General features: G+C 41.5%; 1 protein-coding gene across 4 annotated transcripts in view; it reads right to left on the bottom strand.

The window, feature by feature from the left end:
- Positions 1-17,088, bottom strand: part of sdk2b (sidekick cell adhesion molecule 2b) — a 943,317-nt gene that overhangs the window by 103,086 nt on the left and 823,143 nt on the right. For all 4 annotated transcript variants that reach the window (XM_059948548.1, XM_059948549.1, XM_059948550.1 and 1 more), the window contains 2 exons: positions 6,002-6,166; positions 382-522 (listed from right to left, as the gene is read on the bottom strand). In XM_059948548.1, the coding sequence (XP_059804531.1) occupies positions 382-522; positions 6,002-6,166 (306 nt within the window). The remainder of the gene's footprint in view (positions 1-381; positions 523-6,001; positions 6,167-17,088) is intronic.

Genomic DNA, 17,088 nt, shown 5'->3' with positions numbered 1-17,088 from the left:
ATTTTGGACAATGCTTTTGCTATTAGATGTGGTGTCATTTTGCATGCATATTAGGAGAAGAATTCCCAGTAATCTTACTGGATAATATCACAATTTAACTTACTACAAATTCATTTGTGCAGAAGGACACTGCAAATAAAACAGCAAATCAGCCATAATCTGAACAGTCCTTTTTAAGTCTTTCTGGCGATTTAGTACCGATGTTTCCAAACAGTTTGTTAATTGTAAGTTTACCACCTACATTAACAAAATCCATTGCAAACTGACGTTGTTATTACGATGCTTTTATGTGCACACAAATAGAATGGTTTTATTGCTCCAGGTTGTAAAGATTGCTTTAATTTTAAATGCATTTTGACAAGGATTAGTTGATGTACTCACCAGAGTCTGTTTTCTTGGTGTACTTTTTGCTCTGGCCGCGAATTATCAGTACAAACACCAGCAGGAGGATAAAGATGAGTCCAACTAGGGCGATTACCACCAGGAACCACCACTCCTCGTAAAATGGGGTTGCATTCTGGGCTGAAAAAAATTTCAAACGGTCCAAGATCTTAGTAAGTAACATACAACAAATAAAAGCATAGAGGGAGGCAGGGAGCAAGCTTAACTAATTTGACTTTGTGAACTCGCAGAGATAAAATGGCACCTTCTCATTTTCAGGCAGCTTTGGTGACTGCTGAGTCATTATAATCTGGCTCCCGCTTCACCATCTCTCAGATTTCAGGATCACATTCAGATTTATTGTCGTCGACAATAAATACAACGGGAATTTTTTTTTTTTGCTTTGTGGCAACAGCACATTGCAAAGATTAAAAAAATCTTGAAATTACAAATGTAATCATATAATGCAAAAAAAAAGGAATGATGAGGTAGTGTTCATGGACTGTTCAGAAATCTGATAGGGGAGGGGAAGAATATGTTCCTGAATGAACATAAAGGACAAGTTCAGGTAGATTTATTGAAATAAAAATACGCTTGGCTGTCTATCCGATCGCCCATTGCATGTATTTTTGAAATTCAAATTACTTTGTTTGCCAGTTTGTTTTAAGCACAGAATAAATTAGAGGGCGTGGAGCAAAACACACACAAAATGTTGGAGGAACTCAGCAGGTCAGGCAGCACTGATGGAAAAGAGTAAACAGTCGACGTTTGAGGCTGAGGCCCTTTGGCAGGACCGGAAATAAAAGGAAAAGTCATAGTGAGGAGGTGGAGGGAGGGGAGGAAGAAGTGCAAGGTTGTAGGTGATAGGTGAAACTGGGAGAGGGCAGGGGGTAAAGTAAGGATCTGGGAAGTTTATTGGTGAAAGAGATAAAGGGCTGGAGAAGGAGGAATCTGACAGGAAAGGACAGAAGACCCTGGAAGAAAGGAAAGAAGGAGCTGCACCAGAGGGTGATGATGGGCAGGTGAGGAGATAAGGTGAGGGAGGGAAACAGGAATGGGGAATGCAGAAGGTGGGGGGGGGGCGCAATTACCAGAAGTTTGAGAAATGGACGTCAATGCCATCAGGTTGGAGGCTACCCAGATGGAATAAAAGATGTCATTCCTCCAATTTGAGCGTTGCGTCATTGTGGCAGTAGAGGAGGCCATGCACTGACATGCCAGAATGGGATAGGAAGCAGAATTGAAATGGGTGGCTAGCGGGAGATCCTGCTTTTTCTGGTGGATGGATGGTAAGTGCTTGGCTAAGCGGTCTCCCAATTAATGTTATGTCTCACTGATATACAGGAGGCCATGCTGGGAGCACCAGATACAGTAGATGACCCCAAAAGACTCACATATGAAGTGTCGCCTCAACTGGAAGGACAGTTTGAGGCCTTGAGGGAGGACGTGCAGGGACAGATGTGGCACTTGTTCCACTTGCAAGGATACGTACCAGGAGGGAAATCAGAGGGGATCAGGGTGTGCTCTGTTTATACGAGTAATGTGTAAATACACACACACGTTACAATTGTCCTCAGATGTAACATATTATTATGCTTTACATGCCGTAGATCAGCATGTTGATCACAGATTTTAAACCTGTTGTCCACTTTGAGAACTGAATATTTGCTATTCTTAATGCAATTAACACAGAAATAGACCAACAATCTGCTAATTAGCTTTGAAAAAGTGTCCAGGACCTGTTAATTTAACTTTCTCTTTCCATAGATGCTGTTCCACATGAAGAATTTATCCAGAATTGGAGTTTTTTTTTCATTGTTATGATCCCAGCCCCCTCCTTTGTGAGAATCACAAGAGCACCCGTTGAGGGGGGGGGGGGGGTCAGTAGACCCAGGAAGTGAGAGAGAGAGAGAGAGAAACGTGAAAAATTGCACGTCCCACCAGGGATACAGAATAAGATGCCAGCAACTATTGTCTCATGGAGACCACGGGAAAAGCCCTCGGGCAAGGTGGGCTGGTTGAGAGAGAGATTGCATCATCCCAACCTGATTGACACCTGCGACCCCGTGAGGAAGTATAAAGGAGAGTCTCAGGGGGACAGCCCCTCAGAGCACCCAGAAGACACGAGAGAGTGTTCCCGCAGCAGCGGGAAGCCATTCTGAAGGAAGCCACGTGCGTTAGATTCCGGGATTGGAATCTGTGGCTGGAATCACAGAAAACCGCTTTAACTAACATCGGGGAGAGGAAACCAACGCTCCCCCGATTCCACGGAAGATTCATCGAGACTCGGCAAGTTCTTTCTCTTCTCCCCCCAATCTCTCTCTCTCGGTCGCCCCACGTGAAACCCAGCGATTTTCAACGGGCTGAGGCCGGCAGCCTTCTGAGTGACTTTTATATTTCCAACGGACAATCTATTAACCCCTAGACATCAGCAGAGCTCACTTCTAAATGATGATTATTAATATACCGGCGCTTTAGATTGAGTGTTGACAATGTGCACCCTCTGAATGTATGTATTAACCCTATTTTTGTGTCCCTTTACGAATAAAACGTTTGAAAATATTGACATCAGACTTCAACGGACCTCTCTATCTTTGCTGGTAAGTTCTCCAGTTACGGGATTCGTAACATCATATTTCAGGCATTATTTTAACTTTCAACAAATGTACCACGGAGAGCACTGTAACTGGTTGCATCACCAACTGGTTTGGAGGGGTATCTGCACAGGATCAGAAAAAGCTGAAGAAAGTTGTAAACCTGGCCAGCTCCATCATGGGTACTAGCCTCCCCAGCATCAAGGACACCTTCAAAATGATCCCCATCATCTAGGACATACCCTCTTTGATGGCTCTGGGCTTGTAGCCACTGGAATTCAGAAGAATGAGGGGGATTTCAATGAAACCTATCAAATGGTGAAAGGCCTCATTAGAATAGACTTGGAGAGGATATTTTCTATGGTGGGGAGTCTAAGACCAGAAGGCACAGCTTCAGAACAGAGGGACATCCATTTAGAATGGAGGTGAGGAGGAATTTCTTTAGCTAGAAAGTGAAGAACATGTGGAATTCATTGCCACAGGCAGCAGCAGGGGACAAGTCACTAGATATATTTAAGACAGAGGTTGATAAATTCTTGATTGGTTAGGGCATGAAGGGATATGGGGAGACGGCAGGAAACTGGGGCTGAGAGGGAAACGGACCAGCCATGAAGAAATGGTGCAGCAGACTTGATCGGCCAAACGGCCCAATTCCACTCTCATATCTCATGTTCTTCTCATTGCTGCGATACAGGAGCCTGAAGACACACACTCAATGTTTTAGGAACAGATTCTACCCCTCTGCCATCAGATTTCTGAATGGACAGTGAACCCATGAACACTATTTCACTAATTTCTATTCCTCTCTTTTTACACTACTTATTTAATTTAATCTTTTTATATTTACTTTTTATTCTTTTTGTTTTTATTATTGCAATGTGCTGCTGCTGCAAAGCAACATGTTTCACGACAGTTGCCAGTAATTCTGATAATTTTGCTCTTCCTTGTACAATTTTGCATAATTTCTGTTTATGTATTTTGTGTCTCTGATGCTATGTGCCTTTGATGATGCACAAGTAAGTTCGTTATTGCAGCAATGCATACATGTACTTATTTATATGACAAGAAACTCAACTTTGACAGTGATAGCTTAAAGATACAAACAGCAGGGCATGTTAGTAGAAGTAACTGATATTTAATGTTATTGACAGATCTCCAAAAATGTTTCAGACTCTTTAGACATCTGTGTATTTGATCAGGGTGTATAACTCTGAAGCGGTTAAGGCATGCATTGATTCCTTTCTAGCCTGGTGAGCAGAGGCCAGCTGTTGCACATAAGCAAGGCCGCGTGCCTCCTGCTGCCATGCAGACCAAATGCTCTTGCTCAGCCTGCCCCAAGGGAGCAAATTCGGGAGTGGAGCAGCCAAGCAGAAGTTATAGACGGGAAGATAATAATGATTTAAATATGATAAAGCAAGTCATAAGACAAGCACTGAAGCCAAGTCAGAGACATTTACCATACAGAAGGAGTCTCTCAGTCCCTAAGTATCTGAGCTGGCTCTTTGTCAAAACAATTGCACAGTTTTGAAATGCCATTATTCAAACTTGACAACCACTTGAGTAATCTGAATAATACCGTTACTATGTCCCTGTGCACCATCCCCCATACCCCTATCTCCACATCTGATAGATTGACATTAGGAGTTTAAATTAAGTCCCTGGCCTTATCTAGTCACAGTTACAGGGGTTGTGATGTAGCAGCTGTCTACTCATGATAGCAGATGATAAGTTGCTTGGTGATAGACGAGCATTGTTGTAAAACTGAAGCAGAAGTTCAGAGTGTTGTCTATCTTACTTGCTCAAAGGAGAGAAACAAGAAACACTATGGTTTATGGCCTGGGTGCAGCAGGTCGTGCTCATGTACGTGGCTGCTCAGTGGCAGGTGAGGGTAGAAGGGTAGAAGGGTCTTTATCATGCTAAGTGACCAGGTAAGTAGTTGGAGATGGGGAGAATTATGATGGGTGCTGTAATTACCTGAACAAATGAACAAGTGAACCCTTGGAGATCTGCACTAGCTGTTGACAGAAATCAATAGTTGCTGAGCTGATTGAAGGGCAGCGGAGAAATCAGAAGATGGGAAGATGGGACTGCAGATCAGAAGGAGGTTGATGGCTGGGATGGGGGAAGGTGGGCACGAAGGATAAAAGGTAGGCATGCCCAGTAATGTTCACTCCTTTTGTGGGAAGAGTCTCATCATATTTCTACAGTGATGCAAGGTGATCTGTAAATGATAAATAAGAAACTGCAGATGCTGAAAATCTGAAATAAAATGCTGGAAACACTCAACAGGTCAAGCACAATCTGTAGAAAGAGAGGCAGAGGTTCTGGTTGAAGAACTGACAGGAAGATGTTCCTCAACCTGAAATGTTAACTTTGTTTCTCTTTCCACAGGTGCTGACTGACCTGTTGAGTGTTTCCACATTTTTTGTTGTACTTCAACCTGTAAGTGGCCATTATTACAGTTGACACCACGTTACATCCTCTTTCAGTCATGTGGTGTTGAATCAAACAACATTGCATGAAATAACGTCTCAGTAAAGAATCCTGACAGGAAGGGTGGTGCTCATGAGGTGGCTTCGACAAAGGTAGATGCACTATTACACCCTCAGGCTTTGCTGCTTTATATAAATACGGGCAGAAACGTTCTGACAATGGGTCGCAGCCAAAAAGTCCAAATGAGGAATTCAAAACAGAATCCTCTTTGCTAAGAGTCGTGACACTGCGGAACTTGTTACCACAGGGGGCAGTTGAAGAGACTAGTAGAAAAGTATTTAAGGGGAGGCTGAACAAATATTTGAGTGGGAAGGGAATAGAGGGTGACACCACTCAGACAAGCAAAGATGGGAGGTGCTTGAGTGGAGCACAAGAATTGGCATAGATTTGTTGGTTCATGGCCTGTTTCTGTGTTGTGCAACCTATATAACTGCTGAATGAACAGATTCTCCACCGACAGGATGATTAACATTTGAGCTTCAGAAAGGTTCTAAACAAAAAATATTAAGGCATTTCAGAGATAAATTCTATACCTGAAACAGATGGAGAAGGGGAACTTGGTGTTCCATACCCATAGTCATTTACTGCTATTACTCGGAAATCATAGCTCACACCTTGCTTCAGGATGTCCATGCTGAAGGTGTATGATGTCACTTCTTTAGGAACATCCTTAATTAGAATATCCCATAGACCTTCATCTGGAAAACATAAAAATAACACTGTTATTTAACTGGGTTCATGACAATGTATTGGAGAGAAAATCACTTTTGTAATTTAAGCAACATACAGGCAAACCATTCTCTATTTAGACTTTGTAGCTATAGGAACCATTTTAATTTCAACCATTAGTTGCAAAAGAAATATATTTTAATATATTACATTTTTTCATTGCATGAACACATTTTTATGGTTGAAGCTGCAGGTTATGGGACCTCTCATGGTGTCAGAACACATTCTACAAAGTGAGGAAAGTTCACCAATGCCACTACTTTCTGAGGGAGCTGAAGAGAGCTGGACTATCTACATCTATACTCATGTCATTCTACAGGTGTGCAGTAGAGAGCATGAGAACAAGTTGCATCACTGCACGGTACAGAAATGGTACAGCAACGGACAGGGAGGTTCTACAACTGTCATGACATGCGCAGGCAATACCGGAACCCAAGAGCAGAGGAAAGACAAACTCTGATGTGGAAACAGCATCGAGAATTTATTCATAATAATTCCAAAAGAAGGCAGAGCGACACCACGAGAAGTAACATTCTCAAAACTTGGATTAGTGCTAATTGGACATCTGTTTAAATAATGCAAGTAACATGGAATCCTGGAGCCTATCAAAATAAACTTATCAAGTTCAAACAGAAAGGACAAGGAGACCACAATACAAGGAGTGAGCTGCTTGAGAAAAACACAAGGAACTCTAAACAATTAATGAATCTCATTAAAGAACAATTAACTAATACAAATACTCTAAAAACCTCAGAGCCCAAAACTCTCTGGTGTCCACCACAGGCTTGAAGAGCTCATTACAGTACTCCCCTCCCTATGACGAGCACCTGAGTCCAGGGAGACCTGAAGCTTGAGATCCCCAAGGATGACTCCAGAGGCAGAGAGACCTGGGGAACGTTGAAAGACACTTGAGAACCTCGAGAGAGACTTGGGAGTATTTGAGATGGGGAGAACGTTGAAGAGACTTAGGAAACCTTGAAAAGTTTTTGAAAACCTTGAAACATAGAAACATAGAAAATAAGTGCAGGAGTAGACCATTCGGCCCTTCGAGCCTGCACCGCCATTCAGTATGATCATGGCTGATCATCCAACTCAGAACCCTGTACCTGCTCTCTCTCCATACCCACTGATCCCTTTAGCCACAAGGGCCATATCTAACTTTCTCTTAAGTATAGCCAATGAACCAGCCTCAACTGTTTCCTGTGGCAGAGAATTGCACAGATTCACCACTCTCTGTGTGAAGAAGTTTTTCCTCATCTCGGTCCTAAAAGGCTTCCCCTTTATCCTTAAACTGTGACCTCTCGTTCTGGACTTCCCCAACATCGGAAACAATCTTCCTGCATCTAGCCTGTCCAATCCCTTTAGAATTTTATACGTTTCAATAAGATCCCCCCTCAATCTTCTAAATTCCAGTGAGTATAAGCCTAGTCGATCCAGTCTTTCTTCATATGAAAGTCCTGCCATCCCAGGAATCAATCTGGTGAACCTTCTTTGTAGTCCCTCTATGGTAAGAATGTCTTTCCTCAAATTAGGGGACCAAAACTGCACACAATACTCTAGGTGCGGTCTCACCAAGGCCTTGTACAACTGCAGTAGAACCTCCCTGCTCCTGTACTCAAAGCCTTTTGCTGGAATCCTGTACTCAAATCCTTTTGAAAACCTGGAAGGCCATGGGAAACCTACAGGGATATGGAAGACCTTGAGAACCTTAAATGCTTAGACCTGGAAAATGCCTTGAGACCTGGAAAAAGCCTAAAGACCCAGAAGCTTGAGTCCTTGAAAACATGAAAGTTGAGTTCTAGAGAAGGATCCTTGAAGGACCTTTCTAAACAGTGTTTTACCCTTCACTATTTTTCCAGTGGCAATTAGGATACCGAAGACTGTATTCTCAATTTTACAGATTGAGACAGCATGGACAGCACTTCTTATTGCTGAGCTAGCTGGCTCTCTATAGATCTGTTCCACTTGTTTCCTGAAAGTTCAGTTTTCACAGTCTGTACCATGACTTTCAACCAGAGGTTCAATGTAAGGTAGCTTACTCTTGGAAGAGTTACTTTACTTGTGTGTTTGTGCACTTCAGCCAGGGATCAAGTTTCAGACATGGCTCATCAGGGTCGCAAACTCAGATTACTGTTTCAGGAGACATTTGTACAGTATACTGGAATGTTTGCTACCATTAGCATCACTTATCCGAACAGACAGATGGAAATTATGTATTGTAAAAGGTTAATCTATCCCACTGCCATTGTTGGCAAGTAAGCTGACCTCAATTATTCCTGGCCATGTCCTTCTGAACGTTGATTTGACGTTAACAAAGGTGTACCATTAATTGCAAGGAACAACGTCAGGAAAGGACAAGTTCTTCCAAACTTTACAGTATTGACTTGAATGCTGATTTGTTGAATCAAATAAACTGTATTGATAAGCTTGCTTGAAGCACTCAAATGTTATACCTTTCTGAGTCACGGGGCCCTGAAGCTGGAAAATCAGGTACTAACAACTTGAGAAGCTCGGAACGGAGACTGGAGACACAGAACATAGATTAGAGAAGTTTAGAACGTGGACTTGAGAAACTCGGAATGTAAACCTGAGAAACTCAGATTGTGGATTTGAGAGTAGATGGCATTCTCACCTAAAGCCAACCAATGTCAAAGAGCTGCCAATCAACCTCCACTGGATCCATTACTTGTCAGGGTCTTTCTGTCATGATGTGCGCTGACAATATCGGAACCCAAGTGTGAAGGAAAGACAGACTCTGATATGGAGATGGTCAAAAGGATTTATCCATAATAATTCAAAGGAATATTGGTGGCTTGGCCGAGTGAGAAGTAACATTCTCAAAACAAAGTCCCCGTGATTAGCACTAATCAGGTATCCGCTTAAACAATGAGTAGTCAAAACTGCCTAACATATCACTGGCACCAGCCTACCTGCTATCAAAGACATACTGTATATACAGAAAGGTGCCGGTAAAGGGCCAGTAATAACATGAAATAGATCTCACTCACCCTGCTCATGGACTGTTTATCCCACTCCCATCAGGATGCAGGCTACATAGCACCCATGCCAGGACCACCAGACTCAAAAACAAGTACTTTCTCCAAACAGTAAAGCTAATGAACACTTTCAATCACTAGCCCATCCCTCCACTCCCCCGACCATCAGTACTATATTATTTTCGATAAGTCACTTTAAGAGCAGACATTCCTGTGCTCAGCTTCCTCTTACGGACAGACAATCAATCTATGTATATAAGCTATCTTGAGTATTTATAATTATTGTGCTTATTATTATTATTACAGTGTCTTTTTGTGCTACATTGATTATGGAGTAACAATTATTTTGATTTCCTTTATACTTGTTTACTGGAAATGAGTCAAGTCAAGTCAAGTCACTTTTATCGTCATTTCGACTATAACTGCTGGTACAGTACACAGTAAAAATGAGACAATGTTTTTCAGGACCATGGTGTTAAATGGCACAGAATAAAAACTAGACTGAACTACATTAAAAAAAAACAGAGAAAGCTACACCAGACTACAGACCTACACAGGACTGCGTAAAGTGCACAAAAACAGTGCAGGCATTAAAATAAATAATAAACAGGACAATAGGGCGATGACATTAAACAATCATGATTCTTGAACGTTATCATATTATCACTGGGAAGAAATACATTTTACACATCTTTTACGAAGGAAATAATTATCATGACCAAGGAATCATTTTCTACCAGTTATGTCTTCCCTCTCTTTATTTCCCTGCATGCCTACAATTTATTCTGTCTCACCCACAACCACTAACTCTCTATGCTGAGGGCTCACAGCATCAGGAGAAAAATTCACACACTCATGGAGAGGACGTACAAAGAGCTACAAGGCGGTAGCACTTGCTACTGAACCGGTACTATGAGAGCACTCGATAAGAATCTGCGCTCTGAGGAAGCCTACAAGGTGGCAAGTGCAATTGTTCACACTGTCTGCTCCTTCCATCTTAAGAAAAATGGAGATGAATTGTGGAGTGTGGAAATTGGGTGAACACCTTAAAGCAACAGAGAGGCTGCACAGATCAGCAATAGCAGTAGACACTGACAGGGAGTCTAAGCGTGGCTGTGTCTTAGTTTCCATGGGCAACGAGGTTCAGGCACAAGTGAACTGTGTTTGAGGACACAGGAAATCATAGGCCCCAGGAAGCAAGATCTGTAAACAAATAAGGATGGCTGGTCTTTCAGACAACAGAGCATGGAAATCATGTATCAGAAAAGATTTTTGGGAATTGCACCACGGCTGATGTCATTTGAGAGAACTCTACGCTGATAGCATAATTGAAAATCCTGCCAAAAAAAACAATGTTTATATTTCCTTGTGGATTCTAAAACTACTATAGCCTGGATTCAGTCAATTTTCAGCGTCAGATCACTCTTTGTTTGTTTGGAGCTGTGCAGAGGATTTTCTCGGTATGTGAGTCAGGTGTGGCTTTTGGCTCGGAGTCAGAACATCATGGTACAAGTCCCACTGTATGGAAGTGAGCCAAGAGTATAAACTGACAATCACTGCAGAGTGAAGAAAATTAAAAAAAAACTATTAAAGAAAAGATAGTCATCCAAGATCCTCTCTAACCTCTTGTGAAAATGATGGATACCATGTTGACAAGATGTTCCAAAGATGCTGGAAATCTTGAGAAACACACCCAAAATGCTGGAGGAACTCAGCAGGTCAGGCAGCATCTATGGAGGGAAATAATCAAAGTTTTGTCTGAGAATCTGATGAAGGGTCTCAGCCTGAAATGTCGACTGTTTATTTACCTTGAGATACAGTGTCTCACCTGCTGAGTTCTTCAAGGAAACCATAATACAATATGTGGAAAAGTAGGCAGGCCTTCCCTATTTACTGACCAATTTCTGTCCTTTATATATAAAAACACAATTAGTTGGATTATTACTGCATTGCTGTATGTGAGTGCTTCCAGTGTTTAAACTGATTAATCCCATACAATAGTAAGAAGATCTCAAAAGTATTTACTTATATGTAAAATGCTTTGGGACATCCTTAAAGAGATGTGAAAGACAGTAAAAGTGGAAGGTATAAAATAATGAAGGGAGGAATTTGGTGTGGATGTATTAGACAGTCATATTTTCTCAATAGTAGCTTCATCAGCCAGCTGAGAAATAGAATAAATGAATAAGACCATAAGACATAGGAGCAGAATTAGGCCATTTGGCCCATCAAGTCTGCTCCGCCATTCAGTCATGGCTGATCCTTTTTTTCTATCTCCTCCTCAACCCCAGTTCCCGGCCTTCTCCCCATAATCTTTGATGCCATGTCCAACCAAGAACCTATCAATCTCAAACTCACACCTAATGACCTGGCCTCCACAGCTGCATGTGGCGACAAATTTCAAAAATTCACCACCCTTTGGCTAAAGAAATTTCTCTGCATCTCTGTTTTGAAAGGGTTCCCCTCTCTCGAGGCTCTGCCTTCTTGTCCGAGACTCTCTCACCATGGGAAACATCCTTTCCATATTTGCTCTGTCTAGGCCTTTCAATATTTGAAAGGTTTCAATGTGATCCACCCTCATCCTTCTGAATCACAGCAAGTACAGACTTAGAGCCATCAAACGTTCCTTATATTATAACCCTTTCATTCCTGGAATCAACCTTCTGAACCTCCTCTGGACCCTCTCCAATGCCAGCATTTCTTTTCTAAGATGAGGGGTCCAAAACTGTTCACAATACTCAAGGTGAGGCCTCACCAGAGCCTTATAAAGCCTCAACATCACATCCTTGCTCTTGTATTCTAGACCTCTTGAAATGAATGCTATCATAGCATTTGCCTTCATCACCACTGACTCAACCTACAAGTAAGCCTTCAGGGTGTTCTGCATAAGGACTCACAAGTCCCTAGGCATGTCAGATTCCTTAGACTTTCTCCCAGTTCAGAAAATAGTTTGCACATTTATTTCTACTACCAAAGCCCATGACCATGCATTTTCCAACATTGTATTTCATTTGCCACATTCTTGCCCATTCTCCTAATCTGTCTAAGTCCTTCTCATCCTACCTGTTTCCTCAACACTACCTGCCCCTCCACCAATTTTTATATCATCCACAAACTTGGCAACAAAGCCACCTATTCCATCATCTAAATCATTTATATACAGCATGAAAAGAAGTGGTCCCAAAACTGATCCCTGCGGAACACCACCAGTCACTGGCAGAAAAGGATCTTTTTAATCCCACTCGTTGCCTCCTATCAATCAGCCAATGCTCTATCCGTGTTAGTAACTTTCCAGTAATACAATGGGCTCTTAACTTGGTAAGCAGCCGCGTGTGTGGCACCTTGTCAAAAGCCTTCTGCAAATCCAAATATACAACATCCACAGCATCCCCTTTATCTATCCTACTTGTAATCTCCTCAAAGAATTTCAGTAGGTTCATCAGGCAGGACTTTTCCTGAAGGAAACCATGCTGACTTTGTACTATCTTGTCCTGTGTCACCAAGTACACCATCACCTCATCCTTAACAATTGACTCTAACATCTTCCCAACCACTGAGGTCAGGCTAACTGGTCTATAATTTCCTTTCTGCTGCCTTCCTCCTTTCTTAAAGAGTGGAGTGACAGTTGTAATTTTCCAGTCCTCTGGCACCATGCCAGAGTCCAATGATTTTTGAAAGATCATTTCTAATGCCACCACAATCTCTAATGCTACCTTTTTCAGAACCATAGGGTGCAGTCCGGGTGACCTATGTACGTTTGATCCTTTAAGCTTTTTGAGCACCTTCACTCCTGTAATAGTAACTGCACCCCCTTCTCTTCCTTCACACACTACAACATCAGGCATACTGCTAGTGTCTTCCACAGTGAAGACTGATGCAAAAAAACTCATTTAGTTCATCAGTCATCTCCTTGTTCCCCGTTATTATTTCTCCTGCCTCATTTTCTAGCAGTTCTATACCTACTCTCATTTCTTTTATTTTAACACATTTGAAATAACTTATATTGTCCACTTTGATGTTATTTGCTAGCTTGCTTTCATATTTCATCTTTTTCCTTCTAATGATTTTTTTAGTTGCTCTCTGCAGGTTTTTAAAAACTTCCCAATCCTCTGTCTTCTCACTAATTTTTGCTTTGTTGCATGCCCTTTCTTTTGCTTTTACAATAGCTTTGACTTTCCTCGTCAGCCATGGTTGTACTATTTTAGCATTTGAGTATTTCTTCATTTTTGGAAGACTCATGTCTTGCACCTTCCTCATTTTTCCCAGAAATGCATGCTGTTGCTGATCTGCTGACATCCCTGCCAGCAGCTCCTTCCAATTTACTTTGGCCAACTCCTCTCTCATACCACTGTGATTTCCCTTACTCTACTGAAATACTGCTACATCAGACTTTACTTTCTCCCTAACAAATTTCAAGTTGAACTTAATCATATTGTGATCACTGGTTCTAAGGGGTTCGTTTACCTTTAGTTCCCTAATCGCCTCCGGTTCATTACCTAACACCCAATCCAGTATAACTGATACCCTAGTAGGCTCCACAACAAACTGCTCTAAAAAGCTATCTCTTAGGCATTAAACAAACTCACTCTTTTGAGATCCACTACCAAGCTGATTTTCCCAATCGACCTGCAGGTTAAAATCTCTCATGACTACCATAACATTGCCCTTTTGACTCGTCTTTTCTATTTCCTGTTGTAACCTGTAGTCCACCTCCCAGCCACTGTTGGGAGGCCTGTTTTTAACTGCCATCAATGTCCTTTTACCCTTGAAGTTTCTTAACTCAATTTGTTGGCTGCAACTAAGTCCCATCACCTGCCTGCCCTTCCTAACAGTCTGACTGCACACTATCTTTTCTTCTTCACCATCCATCCTCTCCAGAGTCCCTTCACTCCGAGTTCCCACCCCCTTGCCAAGTTAGCTTAAACCCTCCCCAATAGCTCTAACAAACCTGCCCGTAAGAATTCTGAACCCCCTCGAGTTCAGGTGCAACCCATCACTTTTGAGCAGGCCATACCTCCCCCAGAAGAGATCCCAATTATCCAAGAACCTGAAGCTCTGCACCAGCTTCTCAGCCTTGCATTTATCTGTCAAATCATCCTGTTTCTCCCCTCACTGAATAGTTGGCAAATGCCTTTAGGATCAGTCTACACTCTTGCTGGGTACTGGAAATCAATAAACTAATCAGCAGAAACCATTCTTGATAAAAGTCACAAATAAATATGAGGAAGTACTAAATTTATGAAGCAGAGTCATATAAGAACAAATGGCCTCAACTTTGGAAGAAAGACAGAACATAAGTTTGTTATTTTCTCATGACCTTACCATATGCTCACTGAGATAGGCAATGCAAAATCAGTTCTTTAGACCATAAGATATAGGCCATTTGGCCCATTGAGTTTACTCTGCCATTTCATCATGGCTGATCCAATTTTTCTCTCAGCCCCGATCTCCTGCCTTCTCGCTGTACCCTTTCATGCCCTGACCAATCAAGAATCTATTTTTAGGAACTTTGTTAAGAATAGATGAACAAATTTTGATCAGTTTTCGTGAGTGTTAACAACCAAGGCCAGAATTGATCTTTGTGCTTTGTGTTCTCTGATCTCAAATCTGACACTGGCAGGATCTCAGCCCAACTGTTTATTCATCCACAGACACTGCCTGTCCTGCTGATTTCCTCCAGCATTTTGTGTGTGTTGTTCTAGATTTCCAGCATCTGCAGAACCTCTTGTGCATATGGCCACAGATGACCTTGGAATGAAAAGGTACTCCCAGAACCAGACTGCAGAAACTTATCTGGAGGGTCAATGATGCTATACTTCTGCTTGGTTCTGTCCTGTAATTCTCTTGAATTCCTAAGGGGTTGGGGTTGTTCTCTTGCAGCAGTAGAAATTCATTTCTAAGGAGGCCAACTTATTATGCAAACCAGCTTTATGGCCAAGAAGCCGGTCACTAGCTCATGTGATGGTGTTGAAGGTATTCACTAAAACATGCCAGCTCCATGGCTCTAAAGCAGTCTTTTTGTCCTGGAGGAACCCTTGAAATAATTTTCATGTCTCAGGGGATTATATCTACAGCTCATGTTAATAGATATAAAAGTATATAAGAGTGTAGGTTGTAGATATAAAAATTCAAAAACAATTGTCAATGTTGTTTTGAGTAGAGAATTAATTTTTAGCTATCCTTTCTTGAGAAAGAACAGGTAGTTAAGCTTAGCTTACCTTTCTTGAAATTAATCTCTTTCTTTACCTTCCATAAATTTTAAGAATTTATAAGGCAAACATAATAAATTTCTGTTTTCAATAATACTCTGATACAATAAGACTTTCTGATATCCTTCCTCAATCTCAAGCACAAGCAGCGGTGGAAACATTTCAAGATTTCCTTTTGCAACATGATTTTTCCAAAGATTCAGTTTCCTTTTAAATCCAAGATTCTTGTCACTTGCAGTTAAAACATTTTCTCCAGTGCCTTGTAGAGACTTGATCAACTGCTTCATTTGATGAAAAATGTCTGCAAAGTAGGCTAGTTTCTGCAGCCGTTCTTCATCTTCAAAGCACTCAGCAAAATCTGGCCAACTATTTATTTTCTTGGAAGTACCCCTGCAATTCATCTTTCAGCTCAAACGCCCTGTAGAGAACCTTTCCTCTGCTAAGCCACTGGAATTTTGGATGTAGCAAGAGATTGGTGTGCTCTTTGTCCAGGCTTTCACAGTTTTTAAAACTTTCTCGAGTGAACTTATCTTTGTTTAATAAAGTTAACCATTTTTGGAGCATCACACTGAACCTTTTTCATTTCATCTCCAAGAGTTTTTGACATCAGCACCTCACTGTGAAGAAAGCAGTGTGTCAAGACAGTGTCAGAATTTTCTTTTTTTTAAACAAGAGAAACAAAGCCTCTCATGGAGCCAACCACTGATGGGATACCACCAGTATAGATGCCAACACAGTTCCTCCAAGACAGACCTTTTGTCTCAGCTATGAGGACAAAACACTAAATATATTTTGGCTTTTGCTTGTTTTGGGCAGCTCTCTGCAACAGAAAAAGTTTTCTTGAATTTCTCCATCATTTACAAATCTTACAAATGCTACAACATGACATTTATTGGTGAAATATGTTGATTCATGAACCTGGATAGAGATGCTGTTGCTCTTCAGTTTATCACACAAAACCTCTTCAACATCATGTGACATGTCATCAATACATCAACTTATCCTACTGTTTGAGAGTGAAACCTTTTCAATTTCTTGTACTGCATCTTGTCCTAACACAGGTATTAACAGAATATGAAAAAGAACGGCAAAATAAATAACTAAATGAGAAAACTGCAAAAAATACGAAAACCTCACAATACAGTTCAGTTCTAACCTAAACAATTTGCCATTTACAACAGCAAAGTGGCAAGCCAGCAGCTGAATTGTGGCACATAAAAATTGCTTCTTTAGAATGAACATTTCCCTCTAATTTTCTACTACATCAGTAGAGTTTGTTCGCTTCCATAAGTTAGTCAGCAGCATATAAGGGGAAGTTGAGGAAGGTAATTGGGTAGGGAGAATCTGATGTCACAGCCCAAGTTGGGTGAGTCCATTTAGTGTTCAGAAAATGCACTTCACACTCCTCATCAAAATACAGTCCTCTCTTCTGTGCAATACAGTGCTCACCAATTATCAATGGCCTCCCTATCTGACGTCAAACACTGACAATGAACTCAACCCAATAAACGTGGTCCTACAGTGCACTGCCATACTGGACAGAGAGACCTCTAACGAGATTGCTAGCGGGCTGCTCGGTCACTGCCCACCACTGCGAGTGCTAGCATTGCGCATTGTGTGAAGTTCAAAAAGCAATGTTTATTTTTTCAAAAAATCATGATCTCTCGCGGAACCCCGGTTGAGGAA

Source organism: Hypanus sabinus, chromosome 23, assembly GCF_030144855.1.
Source record: "Hypanus sabinus isolate sHypSab1 chromosome 23, sHypSab1.hap1, whole genome shotgun sequence".
Lineage (NCBI taxonomy): Eukaryota > Metazoa > Chordata > Chondrichthyes > Myliobatiformes > Dasyatidae > Hypanus > Hypanus sabinus.
This window is presented reverse-complemented; position numbering and strand designations above follow the sequence as displayed.